Source organism: Sinocyclocheilus grahami, unplaced genomic scaffold (genome assembly GCF_001515645.1).
Source record: "Sinocyclocheilus grahami isolate Dianchi unplaced genomic scaffold, SAMN03320097.WGS_v1.1 scaffold262.1, whole genome shotgun sequence".
NCBI lineage: Eukaryota > Metazoa > Chordata > Actinopteri > Cypriniformes > Cyprinidae > Sinocyclocheilus > Sinocyclocheilus grahami.
The window spans coordinates 1,353,641-1,370,085 of NW_015505441.1; the positions used below are offsets into that span (position 1 = coordinate 1,353,641).

Consider the following 16,445-nt stretch of genomic DNA (forward strand, 5'->3'; position numbering starts at 1 on the left):
AGTTCTTTTGCGTTGTGCTTTTGATTCAAACTCGTATCAGTAGCCAGGAGAGGTTAAAGGTTGTTTTTGGAGGACTTGATAAAGTTGATCCTCTGTGATGGGTTGATTATCATTCTTTTCATTTACTTTTTAAACGTTTTTATGTTTCGGAAAAAAATAGTAGATGTTTTTCGGACATATTTTTAGTGTTTCTGTTTAGGAGAGGGAGTGCTTCAGATGATTTTAAGTCTTAAGGATTGAATGCATTCACAAGTCTGTAATGTCTCAATACAGCATTATTTGAAAATTAAAAATAACTTGATCTCTGTTAAAATGGTGTAACTCTTTTTATTCCTTCAAGCTCATTTTATTAGAGTTTATTCTTTTTTAAACAATGTATTTACATTCACTTGTTTGAATCATCTTTTTAGCTCATTTACTTTTATGGCATGTTAGATAATTATTAAATAGTGTAAATCTCAGATGAGTCAATTAATTGTTTTACCATAAACGCACTATAAATGCATTCTGTTTCCTGTGACTGAGACCGGATCCAAGTCAAACAAACAAGTGGTTCTCAACAAGTTACTGATTGGGTTGTAGAAGATATTAGAAAATACATTTTGATGTTAGCGTGAAAAACATTCCATATTTTGGCCCAAATTTATCACATGCAAGTGTGCAGTATCACACTTCAGTTGGTGTTTATGCTTTTATAACACTGTCAGATTAATCTTTTTGCTTGTCCAGTGTGAAGTCTGGGTCCTTACATGAAACCAGTTGAAAACCCCTTTTATGAATTGAGTAATTTCAAATAACAAGTATTTAAACATTTTTGTGAGCAGCCTGTGATCACATATTTAGTGGCACAGATTTGTATTTATTTATTTTCAGTTTTCTTTATTCTCCTTAGGGTGCGGCATACAGGAAAACATGAATAAAAGCTTTTAAAAAATGTAAATTCTAAACAAAAATGAAAGACAAAAATGTCATTTAATTACTTATATACTGGAATATGCCGGCATACGCATCTATAAAAACATGGGCTACATAAAGTGTGATCTGTATCAACTACAGATGGGTTGGGTTCATCTCCTTCATCTTTTCAACTCTACATGCTCATGGAAACATCAGTACTTTAGACTTTGAATATAGAAGACAGAATGGAAGTCAAAATAAAAAAAAAGAATGCTCTTCAATGGATCAACATCCACCACTTTGAGCTCAGTCTAAAAATGAAGCGTCAAATAAATGTTTTGGATTGTACGCTCAAATTAGACAACTCACTCAACGCACATTCCTCCAAATGTACTTGTGTCTCTTAGTGAAGGTACCATGTAGTTCCAGCAAACCTTAAGTAAGGGAAAAAAAGTGTGTGTGTGTGTGTGTGTGTAAACATTCCTATTTCAAACTTGTGGTCCAAACCTACCTATAGTGTGTGACTGTGTATAGAATGATGTGGCACTGAAAATATTTGGTGTAAACGTATAACTAGTTATATATATTATGTACAGTTTTTGTCAGGCATGTGTGTCTGTGTAGGCAAGTGTACATCATATGTACAGTAAAGTACATACATTGTGTATGATGAGTGAATAATGTGTACAATATGGAAGCTGTGTGTGGTCAGTTCCAGATCTTCAGGAAGCTGTCCCAGGAACCTGTACACACAGCCATGCCATCATCTGTGACCCCAAGACAGCTCACACGATTGTCATGGCCAGCCAGCACTCCTGTAAGAGATAATGAGTGTGAAGGGTTAACATTTAGTTTATATTGGGTCAGTACAAAACTCATACTTTAATAGATTTCCCACCTCATGCACCATGACCTTTACATATACTACCAATCGGTAAGATTTGTAAAAAATGTTTTGAAAGAAGTCTCTTATGCTGCATTTATTTCATCAAAAAGACTTCAAAAACCATAATATTGAGAAATGTTGCAATTTAAAAGAACTGTTTTATCTAACGATTTAATATCTTTTAAAATGTCATTTATTTCTGTGATAGCAAAGCTGAATTACTGCAGTCTTCAGTGTCACATGTTACTTCTGAAATCATTCTAATATGCTGAATTTGAGCACTTGCTATCAATGTTGAAAAGAGTTGTGCTGCTTAATATTTTTGTGGAAAAATATTTTGTGCTAGTTTTTTCAGGATTCTTTGATGAATAGAAATTTATTTGAAGATAATTTTTTTAAATCGACATCTTTTAGTAACATAATTATACCATCACTGTTGATTCATTTCATGCATCCTTGCTGAATAAAAGTAATAATTTAATTTTTTTTTTATTTAAATTTAATTTTTAAATCTTACTGACCCTAAAAATCAAGTAAACTAATGATAAAAAGTATTATTAATAATTTCCGTATAAAGAGCATATTAAAATGTTAAATTAATGTGCCATTTGAGTATTGTATTTTTAATACTGTAAATATAAAATATGTACAAAGTATCCACTATAAGCAAGTGTAGCAATGCAACAAACCTATCTTGCACTATAGGCAGCTCTGTTGATTTTAGTACGGCCAAATTTTTGATTTTAGTCTAATGCAAGAATTTAGTGCTAAATACTGTATTTTCCCTTTTTTTTCCCCTTTTCTTTTTTTTACAAACCTGTTAAATCTTCTGCCTCTAAACCCTATAGATCTCATTATTTTTCAGGGACCTCACAATTCACAAATAAACCACTGTGGTTACTGTACTGCTGCAAAATAATAACGCCAGTATGTTCACCTGCTCGGTCTCCCTTCATGGCGTCCCAGATGTTGCAGTTAAAGTCATCGTAGCCGGCGAGCAGCAGATAATGTATTATTTTACCTGATGAATTTAATGTGACTTTACAATGCACTTACTACAGAGACAATAAACCTGGCATTCCCATTGTTTACTTGATGGTGATATTCCGTGAAAAGCTGAACTTACTAGTTCAGAACTGCTTGGCTGCACCATCATGTGTTTTATGTGTAACAATATGATGGAACTACAGACCTTGTTTGTAGTGTAGCTGTCCCAGATGATGAGTTTTCCATCCTGCGAGGCACTAACGAGAAGCCTGAGGATAAGATAAGAAAATGGACATATATTATTATAGATAATGCAAGAGAATACAAGACAGGGAAATGGCCAGGAGGTCTTACTGAAAGTTCACGCCACACGTATTTAAAGAGTTACTTTGAATTTATAAACTGAGCTTACAGCTTTCAGCTGCACTCCTACTTAATTCAGCTAGTTGTCAAGAAAAAATTAATTGAATCACCAAGTAGCTTATATTCGCTTGCAGGTTTATATGTTTTTTCAGTACCACTGCTCCCTATATTGAGAGTATGCGGTCTGCGTAGGGTACTAGCAAGTAGGGCAAAAAATGGCAACTTTTAACTGATTTCTAGTGATTTTTTTCTTTTTTTTTTTTTGCTTAGGGCACACATTTGGCTGGTATACTGCAGCACCTTTAATTTAAACTAGTCGCTTTCAAATTAACTTGCCAGAAATCCCCTTGGATTTTAATGCAATTTAATGGTATTACAACATATGAGCAAAGCAACAAATTGCTGTGATTTTCTGATTAACAATTAGCCTGCTGGTCTAAAATTCACTAATGCATTCTCTATGGTTAGCGTGCTAATCCAATAGCCTAAGATAACAAACAACAATGACGATATACAGCCCTTAGATAATATTTAGTGCTGGGCAACGATTAATCGCATCCAAAATAAAAGTTTTGTTTATATAATATACGTGTGTGTGTGTGTGTACTGTGTATATTTATTATGTATATATAAATACACACACACACATGCATGTATATATTTAAGAAAAATATGTTATGTTTATATATTAAATATATTTATATAATACATTCAAAATATATACTGTATGTGTGTCTTAATAAATATACACAGTACACACACACATATATGTAAACAAAAAAAAAATTTCCCATGCGATTAATCGTTGCCCAGCACTAATAATATTATATAAAAACAGTATATTTCATTATGTAGTAAAATTAATAAAGTAATATTTTGAATTCAAAACTGATAATGATGTTATTGTTGTATTGAGTTTATAGAACAGAATGAGTTTATAGAAAGTCACTTTTTTTGGCCGCATACATTATCGAAGATGCCTCATTTCAGAAAAGGTAACCATTACATTCCAAAGTAAGAAAGAAATTACAATAATAAAAAGATAAGAAATAACAGTCCAATTTTGACAAATGCGATCTCTGGGGGGCACAACCTTCAAAATGAGACATAGTTAAAAATATGGGCTGTGTATGGACATGAGACTGTAAAGATGACTCTAGTGCAATATGTCCTTGGAATATAGTACAGTTTACAAAAATTATGTCTTTAAAGGGGTCATATGATGCGATTTCAAGTTTTCCTTTCTCTTTGGAGTGTTACAAGCTGATTGTGCATAGATAAGATCCCTGAAGTTGCAAAGACTAAAGTCTCAAAACCAAAGACATATTCTTTATCAAAGTTAAGACTCTGCCAAGCCCCCCCTAAAACGGCTCGTTCTAACACGCCCCCACATATCTACCTCACTATGTGGAAATATTTGCATAATGCTGCCAAAATGTGCACACAAAGAAAGAAGGCGTGGTTTCAGTAACCGCAGTTAGTGTTGAAGCAGCCATGTCAGGGAGACGCTGTGTTTCTAGGCGAACGCAAAAGCACTTTATTTGGCCTTCCGAAAGTAGATGCATTTAGGAATCTTTAAGATGACTTACAACAGAACAGCAATGCATTTTATGGACGACCGTTTCATGAACCTAGGAGAGAAGGTAATTCTGACTTTGCTATGACAATCTGCGCTTCTGAATACAATAGTCCAAATATAAGTACTTATTATAAGTGTACCGTAGTGATTCGGAATAAGACAAAAACGCGGTTTGGAAGATAAATTCATGATGTACTCGCTCATTATATACATTTTGCTATTTTTGAACACAGAAAAAGTTACATAGTGCTGCTTTAAAGAAATGTGTTTCCATTGTGACAGTAGTGCAGCCGCAGATGATTAGCCAACAAAGATTGGTTAACATGTGGGTCAGTGTTGTTCATTGTTTTCTGTGCTGTCAACAGGTGCAAAACCAAAGCCAAGGCACAAACCACTGAGTCATGCTCATCTGCTACTTTCAATTTTTTTTTGTTCTCTTTGATGCCAGGTGTGAGCGGTGAATTGTTAGAAGGTTGAGGATAAAGATACCTGGATTCTGAGCCCCAGTGCATGGCGTAGATTTTAGCCAAATGCCCACGCAGTGTGCGCCTCGTCCTCATCTGTATCCTCCCCACCGGGTCCAGGCCTGCTGTTATCTACCACACAGACAAACTCCACATAAGTGAAAACCCACAGACCTCTGGAGGTCACATCATACGGGTCCTACATGTAATTACATCTCACCTGAGTGAGTGTGGAGTCTCCACATGCTTTCCTGGCATCCTGAGGGACAGAAGACAGTGTTAGGTGAATCATTGCATCGTCACCATTTGTATGATATGACCTGTTTTTAAAGTAATCAGGATATCCAAATGCACACTTAATTTTGAGTGGAGTATAAGGGAAGCCACTATAGCATCACTAGAAATTGTTTATGGCATCCATACGGCTCTAAAAGCCAAACATGGTAACTACACCAACCCTGACAGTCCTGAAATTGATTAGATTATGGGTTTTATTCTGTTGATTCCCTTTGAAAAACTTTAAGTCTAAATTGGTTTTATAATTTAGTTAAAATGGTTTTTAAATGTCTTATTTAGCTTCTAATTTAAACTTTATAACGCAGGTATGGTTTTGCCATGAAAACAGCAACAGAAGTTGGCATGGCATTTAATAAACAAACAGTTTTCTCTGAATGTGCATTTAGAAAATGAGGATCAGTGCAGATTTTTCCATAAATAGAATTTCATTCAAGTATGTTTAACATTGACATTATAAACACTCATTTTGATCATTACTATATGTAAGGGATAATGTAACCCTAATGCAACATAAACCCGGACATGGTGATCAGGACCCCAACGCAGTTTATTTTTAGCAGTATCAGTATTAGGACTCACTCTGATCTGATTGCGCAGTTGCTCAGCCTCCTGTCGAAGCTGCTCGAGCTCACTCATCTTGAAATGACCTTTAACCTTTACCCTCTGACCTTTCTCACCCCCTCAGACACCTGTAGATTAAAACATGATGTATGAATAACATTAGAGGCCACAGGGTTCAAGCTGAACCCCGTGAAGAATCATAGACAGACAGTTTGCAGGTTTGACGAGCTGACGAGCAAAATAATACAAATGTTACATTGCAGTTTGAAAGTGAAAAATCTTGATTATAAGATTTATAATCTTTGGTTATACGTTTTTATTGTAAAAACATGTATCAAAGATGTGTTTAATACTGATAATTTCATTGTGCAGATATGCTGCAGGGTTTAGATTAACAGTACTGCATAATCTTTAATCTGGTGTAATCTGGCTAACAATCTTTAATATAATAGGATTAATGTTCCGAGAGCCATTCCAAACACAGAAACAAGATCAGGGTTATCATTTATGGTACATCAAATTGTGTGTATCAGATTTAAAATGTCAATTTCAATCACTCTGTTTTTCTAAACTGCTTTCTCTACTAAATGCACTTTTGGCTTGCCAATATTGTTATTTTAATTGAATTGAAATAAGAGAAAGAATAGGTTGCCTGACCTGAAACCATACATGAGGTTACACATTCAAATTGGCATGCAAAAACACACAGGATTTTTGCATGCGTTTTTTTTTCACAGTCAAATATATAACAAATCATCAACCAATCCCATAGTCTTTTGGACCTTATAACCAGTTCTACTTTGCATGTTTCCAGTTATAACCCACAGATCTCAGTATGACTATTGTATGAGACACGGATGCAAAAATGATTGTTATTACCCCCGTACCACACATATTTATTAGAGAGCCTTGACTCCCTCAACACACACACAAAAACACATCACAGCAGGAAGAAAGAAATGAAGCCATGTATAAGAATCAATCTGTGAGGAAACTCAACACAAAGAGCATAAAAGCCACACACACCCACTTGAAAACTTACATCACAACCCATCATAGAGAAAGAAGCAGCGGTGATGTATAATCCCATTTTACCCGCAAAACCTTTTACTCAGATATAAATGGCTTAGATCTGAGGAATCTTGGCTAATCTAGATGACTAAAACCCCTTCTGCACCTTTTAAGGTCTTCAAGCATGAGCAGCTGGTTAAGGAAAGAGGGGTTGGTTAGTAGTGCACCACAATGCCTTATAGACTGATGTATAGTGATTGAAATCAGCTAAATATAGGTTAGAAATAGCCTTAGGATAAAACATTATATATTTATTAACCTACTGTTTTTATCTTCTTTTTCTATATTATTGTCAGCACTATGTAAAATAATACGACTTCGTACATTAAATATGACTGGAGGGGGTTGTCAGCTGATAAGCACCAAATTGAAAGCAGTAACAAGGCCACCGCCTTGGAGTAGGCAAATATTTTCTCCGTCGCCATAAAATACAGGTAAAAATGTTTTCTATGACTATTTTACAGACGCTCGTAAACAGACAGATGAGATGTGGAAAACCAGCATGTTGCATCCGGCTTCTGTCGTCAGGTTGCAGCAGAATGGCGGGTGTACAGAACCATTTTGGGTTAAATCAGCGTTCCATTACCCATACAAAATTGCCAACACTAATAATATGCTCGTTGGATTTGTGTCCTTGGAGTTCTGTTAGCATGAACTACAAAAAAAATGTCAGACTTTGCCCCACCCCTACAGCTGAATGCAGAGTGACATATGTACTCTCTGCATACAGCAAGAAAAGCAGTAACGTAAGCGGCATTTCTATCGTATACTAGCACCAACCGCTGTTTTCACTGAAACCGCAACCTGTTTAAACCAAGCATCCTTTTAAACCCGGGAGACAGCTGCAAAACGTGCGTTTGCTTGGTCACATGGGTTACGTTTATATTTCAGTCAGCTCATCCTACGCCCAGAACAACAGACTTACGAACGTCCTCTTTTATCATGCTACTGACATTTGCATATGGCAAGCCGTTTTAACAAGTTATCCTTAATACAAACTGACTAGTATCAATATGTGATGCTAATTTTTTTTATCATTAGCACATAATTAAGTACTTACTAGTATCTTATATTGGGATTTGGGGTTCAGAACTAGTATGTATTCCAATATATACTGATACCTATTCTAATTTACTAGTAACTTCATTACTCACTACTTATTTTTTAGTTACTTTTGCCGTTTCTTCTCCAGTTTTTCTGGTATTAACTAATCAAACATTAGTACCCGTTTATTAGACATGACAGTGTATTCAAATTGGTACTAGTAAAAAATGTTTGTCTACTAATAAGATTTGAAATGAACAATAAAGTAGCCGTTCTGGCTAGATATTACATATGAGAAGCAATAAAGCAAGTGTCAATAGTGAGATAACTAAATACCAGTGTTTTTTTTATAAACAAATATTTAAAACATATATACTGGTAAAGCTGGAATATATCCTAATAACTATCCCAGATAAGCAAAAACAAGAGTAGTACCCACTGAATCGTGAATACAGGAATATGTACCGACTGGAATGAATACTAGTATGAAGTGAACAGTAGGCTATTTAGTGGATTCAGTATCTAGTGAAAGTTAAAATGATAGTAGTCAGTATTAGATTGATTACTAGTCATTTACAATAGTGAATAAATATATTTAGTGTAAAGCAGTAAATGTTGAAGCAGCTTGCCATAATCAGAGCTGTGGCGTGAGTAAATCGCTGGAGGCTGCGGCCAGCTGAAGAACAGGAGTCTTCTGCTCCATCAATTCACGACTCACGGCTAAAATGAGACATGCAGCACCTTTAAAAACAGATGTAATGTGATATATAATCTCCATGATATTCCTATTGATTGTGATTAACAATCCACTAATGTGATTTTGTGACAAAACCAGTAAAATCCCAAATGATCGAAAATAACACATTACAACTTAACACGAACCATTTTAATCGTCTAGATCTCTGATGCCTTTCCTCCTTTTCATCCATATGTCTCGTGTGGGTCACAACATTCTGATAAATCTTAGAAATTAATATAGGCCTACCTGTTAATCTTCCTGTTTGGCTTTAGTCTCCGCGTAAAGTGACTGGAATGCTGAAGTGGGTGGCGGAAGTAATTCGCAGGGAATTGTTTTTTTCTGCTGGAAAATGATTAGAACGGCATACTGTCGGGTTTTTCCTAGTGCTAGTTAGGCCTCAGTGGCTCTGTGTTTCATGTGCTAAACGAATCAAAACGATGTTATCATGAAGTATGGAGCTACCATGTCGCCCTCTGATCGTTTAGTGAGGATGGGAAGAAGCCTTTTCCACAGTATTCCTGATACACGTTGCTACTGGGGGAAACAAGCTTATTTTGCGCCTTATATTGTATAATTACCGACAGATGTAATAAGTCCAAATACAGTAAAGCTTTCAAATGAAGTACATGCCGTCGTTGTCTTTAAATTGCGTTGCTTGATCCTCGCCTCTTCCCTCCAGTGTCTTCTTCCTCCGTCTTCTCGTTCTGGTCTCTTCGTTTTGACCGTCGCTCCTCGTCCAAGAAACGACCAATTCAATACAACGCGAGGCACCCCGTGGCCCTTTAAAAAAATTAAAATAAAGTAACCAAAATCGACTTGGTTATCTCTCCGGAGGAGCATACCCGTCCATCGGTTAAATATGACTGTGCCAGAATAGGAGGCGGGGTGAATTCAACATAAACAACCGTACAGTAGTTTTCTAAATAATTCAAATAATGTGCGCTCGCTCTGCTGTCAATTCAGTCCCGTATGAAATCATTCGGTCTGCACCAGAAACACGTAGCATCACATATGCGCGATTCAACCACACCCATTTTATTGCGAATGTACCACTGCAGCGCAGACCTCCACCGCCAAACTGCCAACCAGGGGGATGAACAGCACCTCACACTGGAACACGCTCGAGTTTAGGCCGCTAAAGCTAAATAGCAGGTCTTTCGTGAAATGTGGAAACGAGAATAAGTAGATCTCAATTTAAACCTTTGTGTAAGATGACAAATAAATGACTTGGAGAAAACAGTGACATTTGACAGAATTCCCCTATACGCGCTGCTCAATGGCTATGAATGCGCTCCTGAGCGGAGTGTTGCCAGATCGCGCAAGAAGAGTCGAAAATACGCGATTTGCCATAAGAAACATAACGGAGCTGAGAAAGGAGAACAAACTATTATAATGACTGAGGGGAAGGCTCCAACAGTAGGTCGGGGTATTTGGAAGTGCCGTTAATTAGTCTCAGTATGTGCTTTTATTACAGTTTTGCTACCAACTTAATTAAGCTATAATTACTCACTGGTGTTCTTTAGTTACTTTTTTTTCACATAGTTAATAGTTTCTGCCTTACCTGATAATAACACTCATTATAAAAACTTACTAATGTGTTTTGGAGGCCAAGCACCAGCCATAAAATAAATATTTTACTCTCTCTCTCTCTCTCTCTCTCTCTCTCTCTCTCTCTCTCAATTCAATTCCATTCATTTCAAATGAGCTTTATTGGCAAGACTGTGGAATAGCACAATGTTGCCAAAGCAATATGGAGAGAGAGAGAGAGGAATATTTATTTGATAATATATTCCTGTAAAATATCCTATTTTATAGAAATATTTATGGCTGGTGCTTGGCCTCCAAAACACATTAGTAAGATTTTATAATGAGAGAGAGAGAGCGTGTGTGTGTGTGTGTGTGTGTGTGTGTGTGTGTGTGTGTGTGTGCGTAAAAAAACTAACCATATATATATATTTTTTTTTAAAGATTATAATAGGCGGACAGGGCAACACCCACTGGACTGTACTCACATTATGCCAGAAGTTCAAACGATTGCGTAGTTTACTAAAATGTATACATTTTCACTTATCAGGTATGCCTTTTCTGTTTTTATTGAACATATTTAATGATACATTTATTTCCAGTATTTTTCAAAACATTTCTAAAAATACCCAACATCTATTATTATCCAGATATGTTCACCGACACTTTCTCAAATTACTTATAGCTGTAATTAAAATTCCCATGTAAGGGCACTCAGTAATGCAATGCACACTTTCTCTCTAGAGACATAAGCTGCCACCCACCGGAGACACACTCCTAATTACACCTGCCATAATTACAAGTTGAGGGGAGGGGCAGACAGATTATACTACTGTGCACTTGCTGATTGGCCCGTATTAAAATTTATGACTGGATTGTCTATGCTGTACTGCTGTGAATTAATATCAAACCGTGATTTATTTGTTTCATTTATATCTACAACTCTGCACCATTAGACTGCCCCACACATTATGGCCAGCAGAATTTAGTCAGCATGCATACCCCCCTCCCCAAATGTAGTGATGGTACATTCCACCTGCCCTACTCCCCATAAGGGACTGTAGGCTGTAGATGGGTTGCCCAGCAACACCATTTTCACAGACCCATGCAAGGATGGACATGAACTGTTCTGCATTAATCCTCCAGACATATATTCATAGCCACTTAGGTAGATGTATCTTATCCAGTCTATGATTACTATGACTATAAGCAATAAAATGCATAGAAATGTATTTAAAAGCTTTAAACATATTTCTGCCAACAGATGAGATGGGTGAAGAAGATGAGGAGTGTAGTGTGATCACACTCCTCTCCACATGGGCTAAACAGGGCTCAGATTCACAGACGCCAGAGAAAGGGAAGGGTTCACATTCTGGTGTCAGAACGACCAGATTTTGGTGCAACAACACTGAGTCTAAAATAAATAGAGTTTGTGTTTTCCATTTGTCAACCTCTAGAGTACGCTATTGCTCTTTCTTACAGCATGTCGGGGAAAAGAAAACAAGAAAAAACAATTGCTGTCCAAAATTAGCCATTATTTGAACTAAGGCCACAATATAAATCAGAGAAGGTGTTAAATAAGTAAATATGTAAATGCTAAGGAAATATGAATTAATTGTTTGTTTCCAGCAATGAAAAAATAAATCGTGCAAGAAAAAAATGAAATGAAACCAAATACACAGTATTCTCTGAAACGTTAGAAAGATGTTGTTTAACCTTTAATCCAAACAAAACTTGAATGAAGAAGCAGTGATTAACCTAGTGTTCTGCTGCAAGCTCCCTCTAATGTTTAACCCTGTTGTGTGTTTAATCAAACAATGGCCAGTAGTGTAAAGGTCACACAAAGACAGAAGTTTCATATTTAAAGCAAGTTTTTTTTATATAAACCTGTGCAGTCATAATTTATGCAACACATCTGTTCTTTCCTTGAGATTAGATTTTCTGGACAGGCAGTTGTAGAAAAAAAATCCAGGGTTTTTTTCTTTTTGCTATTCTTCTCTGACTATAGCATTAAAGGAGAACGCATAACAGAACATCTCTCAAAAACTATTATATTCCATTTTTTCCCATTTCTATATAAAGGCCATTCATTATTGTATGGATCCAATTATATACTTAACATAAATAACTTTTTAAAAATCTATATATAATGTGAATCATCAACTACTGATGAACAGAACGTCTTAATTCACTCCTAACGAAAACTCCAAATCCCAGGCTGCTATTGACGTCATTATTCTTCGACACTGACGACAGCAGCACGCGACAGATTGAGGAAGATTTACCAAACACTTGTGGGTTGCTCTTACTTTTACATCACAACCAGATAGCATTATCGAAGTACTACACTAGTGATGGAAGTGAGGCCGTAAACTATTCTATTCTAGTCCTCGCTTAGCTAAAACAGAAACCCAAGCCGCCTCTTCTGAGCTCTGCAATCACGTATGCAACATTACATCTCGCAGTGAAATACTGCTGTGGATCGTAACCATGACTTTGAGCATGGACATCAGCGTTTCTTTTCTCAAGTGCGAACTCGCCTCTACTATCGACCAGGCGGTAAGATGCGCCGTCGAAACGGTTTTAAAAGAAACGGCGCGAGTTGTTGGCATAAAGCTGGCCGTGGCTCGAAACGCAGCGGCAGAGTCGCACCGAGAGAATCAGACCCTGCGCGAGAGACTGGAGATCTCCGAGAGCGAGCTGAAAGCAGTGCGCTACTACATGACCGCGGCTGAAAAGAATATCAAACAGTGTTTACTTCTCAACAGAAACCAGCTCGGGTCAAATATCGTGCGCCCAAACGCAGAAGACGCACTTTTTGTGATTCCGTCACGCGCTGCGGACGGAAGCCCCACATTACAGGCGCAAAGCAGAGATTCCTCCCGCAAGAGCTTCCGAAACTCACCGGGAAGAACCCAAAATCCCAAAAATCTCCCTAGTGTTGGCCTCTGTCTCCCCACGGTGCAGTCAGACTGGCCTCGGGAGTGCGTCAACCGCAGAGAGGCAAGAGGAGGGTCCTCAGGAGGCAACAGTTCAGCGCTCGCGAGTGACCCCACGACCTCACAAACTCTTGTGGAAAACAATGCTGCTCTCTTCAAACCAGAAGATGAGCCAGAGGGCCCGTTTTACATCACTAATGAGGGTGAAAAAGGTTCATTGTTATTATTTTTACCATTTGCAAGTAGAATACTGCCAAGCAAGTGTGACCACAGAGCATTAGCCATAGATGTTTATCAATTTTGCACAGTCTGACATAATAGTAAGAGAAAGTTTGATCTGAAAAAGAACCGTTTAGACAAAATATTTTTTTTAAATCTTTAAAAAAAAGTTTCTGAAAATATGCAATTTGATGCAGATATTATTTAAATGAAATTCTGATAGCTTGCACTATAAATCAGTTGGGACTTTTATAACAATATAACAGACTACTAGCATGTAAATATCATTTGTCACTCAATCATATTATGACCAAATCTCTGAAGTTTTAAATGTGGAGGACAAAACATAATTGCATGCAATGATGATTGAGATATACAAATAAACAAGCCTCAAAAGTTGTTTTAACATGATTTTCAAAAAATGTGTGGTTAATCAAGCAAACATAAGCTGCTTCAGTCCAGTAAATGTTTAACTTAAAATTTTAATAACAATATGAAAGTTATACTTAGTTTTTATTTCTTCAAAATCATGAGATTTCGCAGCAAAACAATACGAGTACCACAACCTAAATGGGGCTTTTTTTTAAAAAAAAAAAGAAAAGGCATTTCACATGCTAAAAATATATGAACATGAGCTTTTCCTTGTTTTACAGACAACTGTTCTGCAGTAACAGACAGTGAGAGGAGACACGAGGAACCAGAAAATCCAGACCCCTCCGCAAACCCACCAGAGGATCCATCTGACATGACAAAGTTTGAGTTTGAAATGAGCACGCCAGCTGGGAATGTTAATGAGCTGGAGCTGATACAGGTGATGGAGGACTCTGATGAAGTCCAACAGGGCACCATTAAAATCGAAGAGGATCCTGATTCCCTTACATTAGAGCCTCCTTCATCAAATCTAGCTGTAGCATCTTCTTCCAACTCCATGCAAGAGTTAGCGCAAATCTCCTCGCCTTCGATGCGGGAGAGTGATGGTAATGCTTTGCTGGCCTTGGCTGCACCTGTTAGTAGTGACTCTGGGTTCAGCAGGACTATCGAGAGCCCTGATAAAGTGCACCGCTGTAACATTTGTGGCCGAGGGTTCAGACGTTTCTACTGCTTGAAAACGCACCAGCGCATACACACAGGAGAGCGCCCGTATCCTTGCAGATACTGCGAGAAGCGATTCCGCCATTTGGACAGCTTACACAAGCACCAGCGCATTCACACAGGAGAGAGACCGTACCGCTGTGCTGAGTGTGGATGCTGCTTCAGAGAACTCGGTCAACTCAAAAAGCACAGACTCAAACACTCACCCACATTTGTTCCGGTGGCCAATCCCACCTTCCCTCTCCTCCCAGCCGGACCCTCCTATGTCTGGCCACATCTCAACACACAGTCTTTGGATTCAGTCTAGGCATGTGGCGGTATTTTCAAAGCATGGTAATTGTGGAAACTGGTACGGTATTATCTGCTGGTATTCAATGATGTTACAAAAACAGGTTGAAAAGATAAACTTATCCTCTTAAATATTCTCAAATCAGGGGCATTAAAAATATATTAAAACAACAAAACAATTATAAATTAAACGTGTTTCAAACTGATTAAAGTACAAAAGAGCACCACTATAAGGGACAATAACAACAAATTAAAAGATTTTTAACCATTATCCAAATATATTTTCTGGGCTAGTGTGTTTTAGTCCAGATTAAAATGTACAACTGTAAACAAATGCGTATTATATAACGCTTAGTATTAAATACTCAATATTTGGTGTTATTATAAACACCATAGCAAATACAAAATCTGAGTGGTTGTTTTGAAAGCATTTAAATACTGTTTGACTTCAGTTCAGAAACAGGAATTTTCATAGCATTACTTGGTGTACATGGGTAACCACTGTATTTCTGCTTTTCTGTAAGTGCCACATACTGTCAGAGCATGAATTTGCATTTCCATTTGGCCTGTTTGCGTTTTTTTTTCAAAACTTCAGATCAAAGTGAAAATCAGACTTATTTCATATGCAGCATACATGTCATGCAGTGTCATACATTTTAACTGGTTGATAAAAAAATAAGCTAATGTGCAGTCTAAAAGTCTTTACAATTCAGAAAACAAGGTACCCAGAATTATCCACTGTATTCTGAAGTGTGCATGATTACAATACTGTATGTTCATTCCCACAATGTACCGTGTTACCAAATACCAGCACATGTCTAATTCAGTAAAAGTGAAGAGAAGACATCCGACATCCGAGAAGACATTTTATGAGAATATGTTGTGGCACAAAACACATCACAGATAAAGTTTGTTCAGTAACAGTTTGGTCCAAAAACAATTGGAGGTATATTGGAAGATATATATTTGCCTGATTGTGTAAACAGTTTGTCCATCACACACACACACACACACACAATTCATTTAGATTAATATGTACAAAATACATCAACCACAGTGCAGCATAACCATAACTATAATGAGTTGTTTTCATGCATAAAAACAACAATGCAAATGTGACAGTGCAAAACATTTAAATGGGTTCCAGCTATGATTAAACCTTCACAATAGGGCATTTTTCTGGTCTTGAGGCTTGATTTTACTCACGCTGATCATCACACAAAAATGTGCATCCTGCACAAATCAGAACTGAAACTAATTATTTTTGTACTTTGTGTAAATGCATCAGTATAAATTATAGCCTGACAAATAAAGGCAGAAAGTACTACACCCATGCCCATGTTAAGATTTTATATAGTGCTCTTTTTTTTGCATTTTAAGTGGGCCTGCATAGTGTTCTTGATGCAACCTAAAATTAAGAAATGGGTGTGTGTGGTACTTGGTTTAATATCAGATCAACATTTAGTTTTTTAAATAACGAATCAAATAGTAAACA

The 16,445-nt window shown here is 37.0% G+C and overlaps 2 protein-coding genes across 3 annotated transcripts; one reads left to right on the forward strand and one right to left on the reverse strand.

Moving 5' to 3' along the window:
• Nucleotides 1-579: 579 nt before the first annotated feature.
• On the reverse strand, nucleotides 580-9,956 carry LOC107599221 (guanine nucleotide-binding protein G(I)/G(S)/G(T) subunit beta-2-like). The gene is made up of 7 exons (XM_016290755.1): nucleotides 9,135-9,956; nucleotides 6,053-6,162; nucleotides 5,397-5,435; nucleotides 5,202-5,308; nucleotides 2,876-3,039; nucleotides 2,721-2,804; nucleotides 580-1,712 (listed from the first exon to the last, which is right to left on the reverse strand). Exons 2-7 carry the CDS (start codon nucleotides 6,107-6,109, stop codon nucleotides 1,606-1,608), a joined length of 558 nt encoding a protein of 185 aa, XP_016146241.1. The 5' UTR covers nucleotides 6,110-6,162; nucleotides 9,135-9,956; the 3' UTR covers nucleotides 580-1,605.
• A 2,663-nt stretch (nucleotides 9,957-12,619) lies between these two features.
• On the forward strand, nucleotides 12,620-16,262 carry LOC107599202 (zinc finger protein 467). 2 transcript variants are annotated; one of them, XM_016290727.1, is made up of 2 exons: nucleotides 12,620-13,554; nucleotides 14,224-16,262. In XM_016290727.1, the coding sequence occupies exons 1-2, from the start codon at nucleotides 12,903-12,905 to the stop codon at nucleotides 14,967-14,969; spliced, it is 1,398 nt and encodes a 465-aa protein (XP_016146213.1). In that variant the 5' UTR covers nucleotides 12,620-12,902; the 3' UTR covers nucleotides 14,970-16,262. The 2 variants fall into 2 exon arrangements, with proteins under 2 accessions (XP_016146213.1, XP_016146212.1); XM_016290726.1 differs by having other exon boundaries at nucleotides 12,621-13,563; nucleotides 14,224-16,261.
• The last annotated feature ends 183 nt before the right edge of the window (nucleotides 16,263-16,445 follow it).

What these genes read in the sequence shown, in the direction of transcription:
- LOC107599202 (XM_016290726.1), top strand. Translation starts at nt 12,903, where the DNA reads ATGACTTTGAGCATGGACATCAGCGTTTCTTTTCTCAAGTGCGAACTC. An exon ending in CACTAATGAGGGTGAAAAAG is followed by an intron (nt 13,564 to 14,223) that starts GTTCATTGTTAT and finishes CTTGTTTTACAG; the next exon opens with ACAACTGTTCTGCAGTAACA.
- LOC107599221 (XM_016290755.1), bottom strand. Translation starts at nt 6,109, where the DNA reads ATGAGTGAGCTCGAGCAGCTTCGACAGGAGGCTGAGCAACTGCGCAAT. An exon ending in GAGACTCCACACTCACTCAG is followed by an intron (nt 5,309 to 5,396) that starts GTGAGATGTAAT and finishes TCTGTGTGGTAG; the next exon opens with ATAACAGCAGGCCTGGACCC. An exon ending in TCACGGAATATCACCATCAA is followed by an intron (nt 2,805 to 2,875) that starts GTAAACAATGGG and finishes TAAATTCATCAG; the next exon opens with GTAAAATAATACATTATCTG.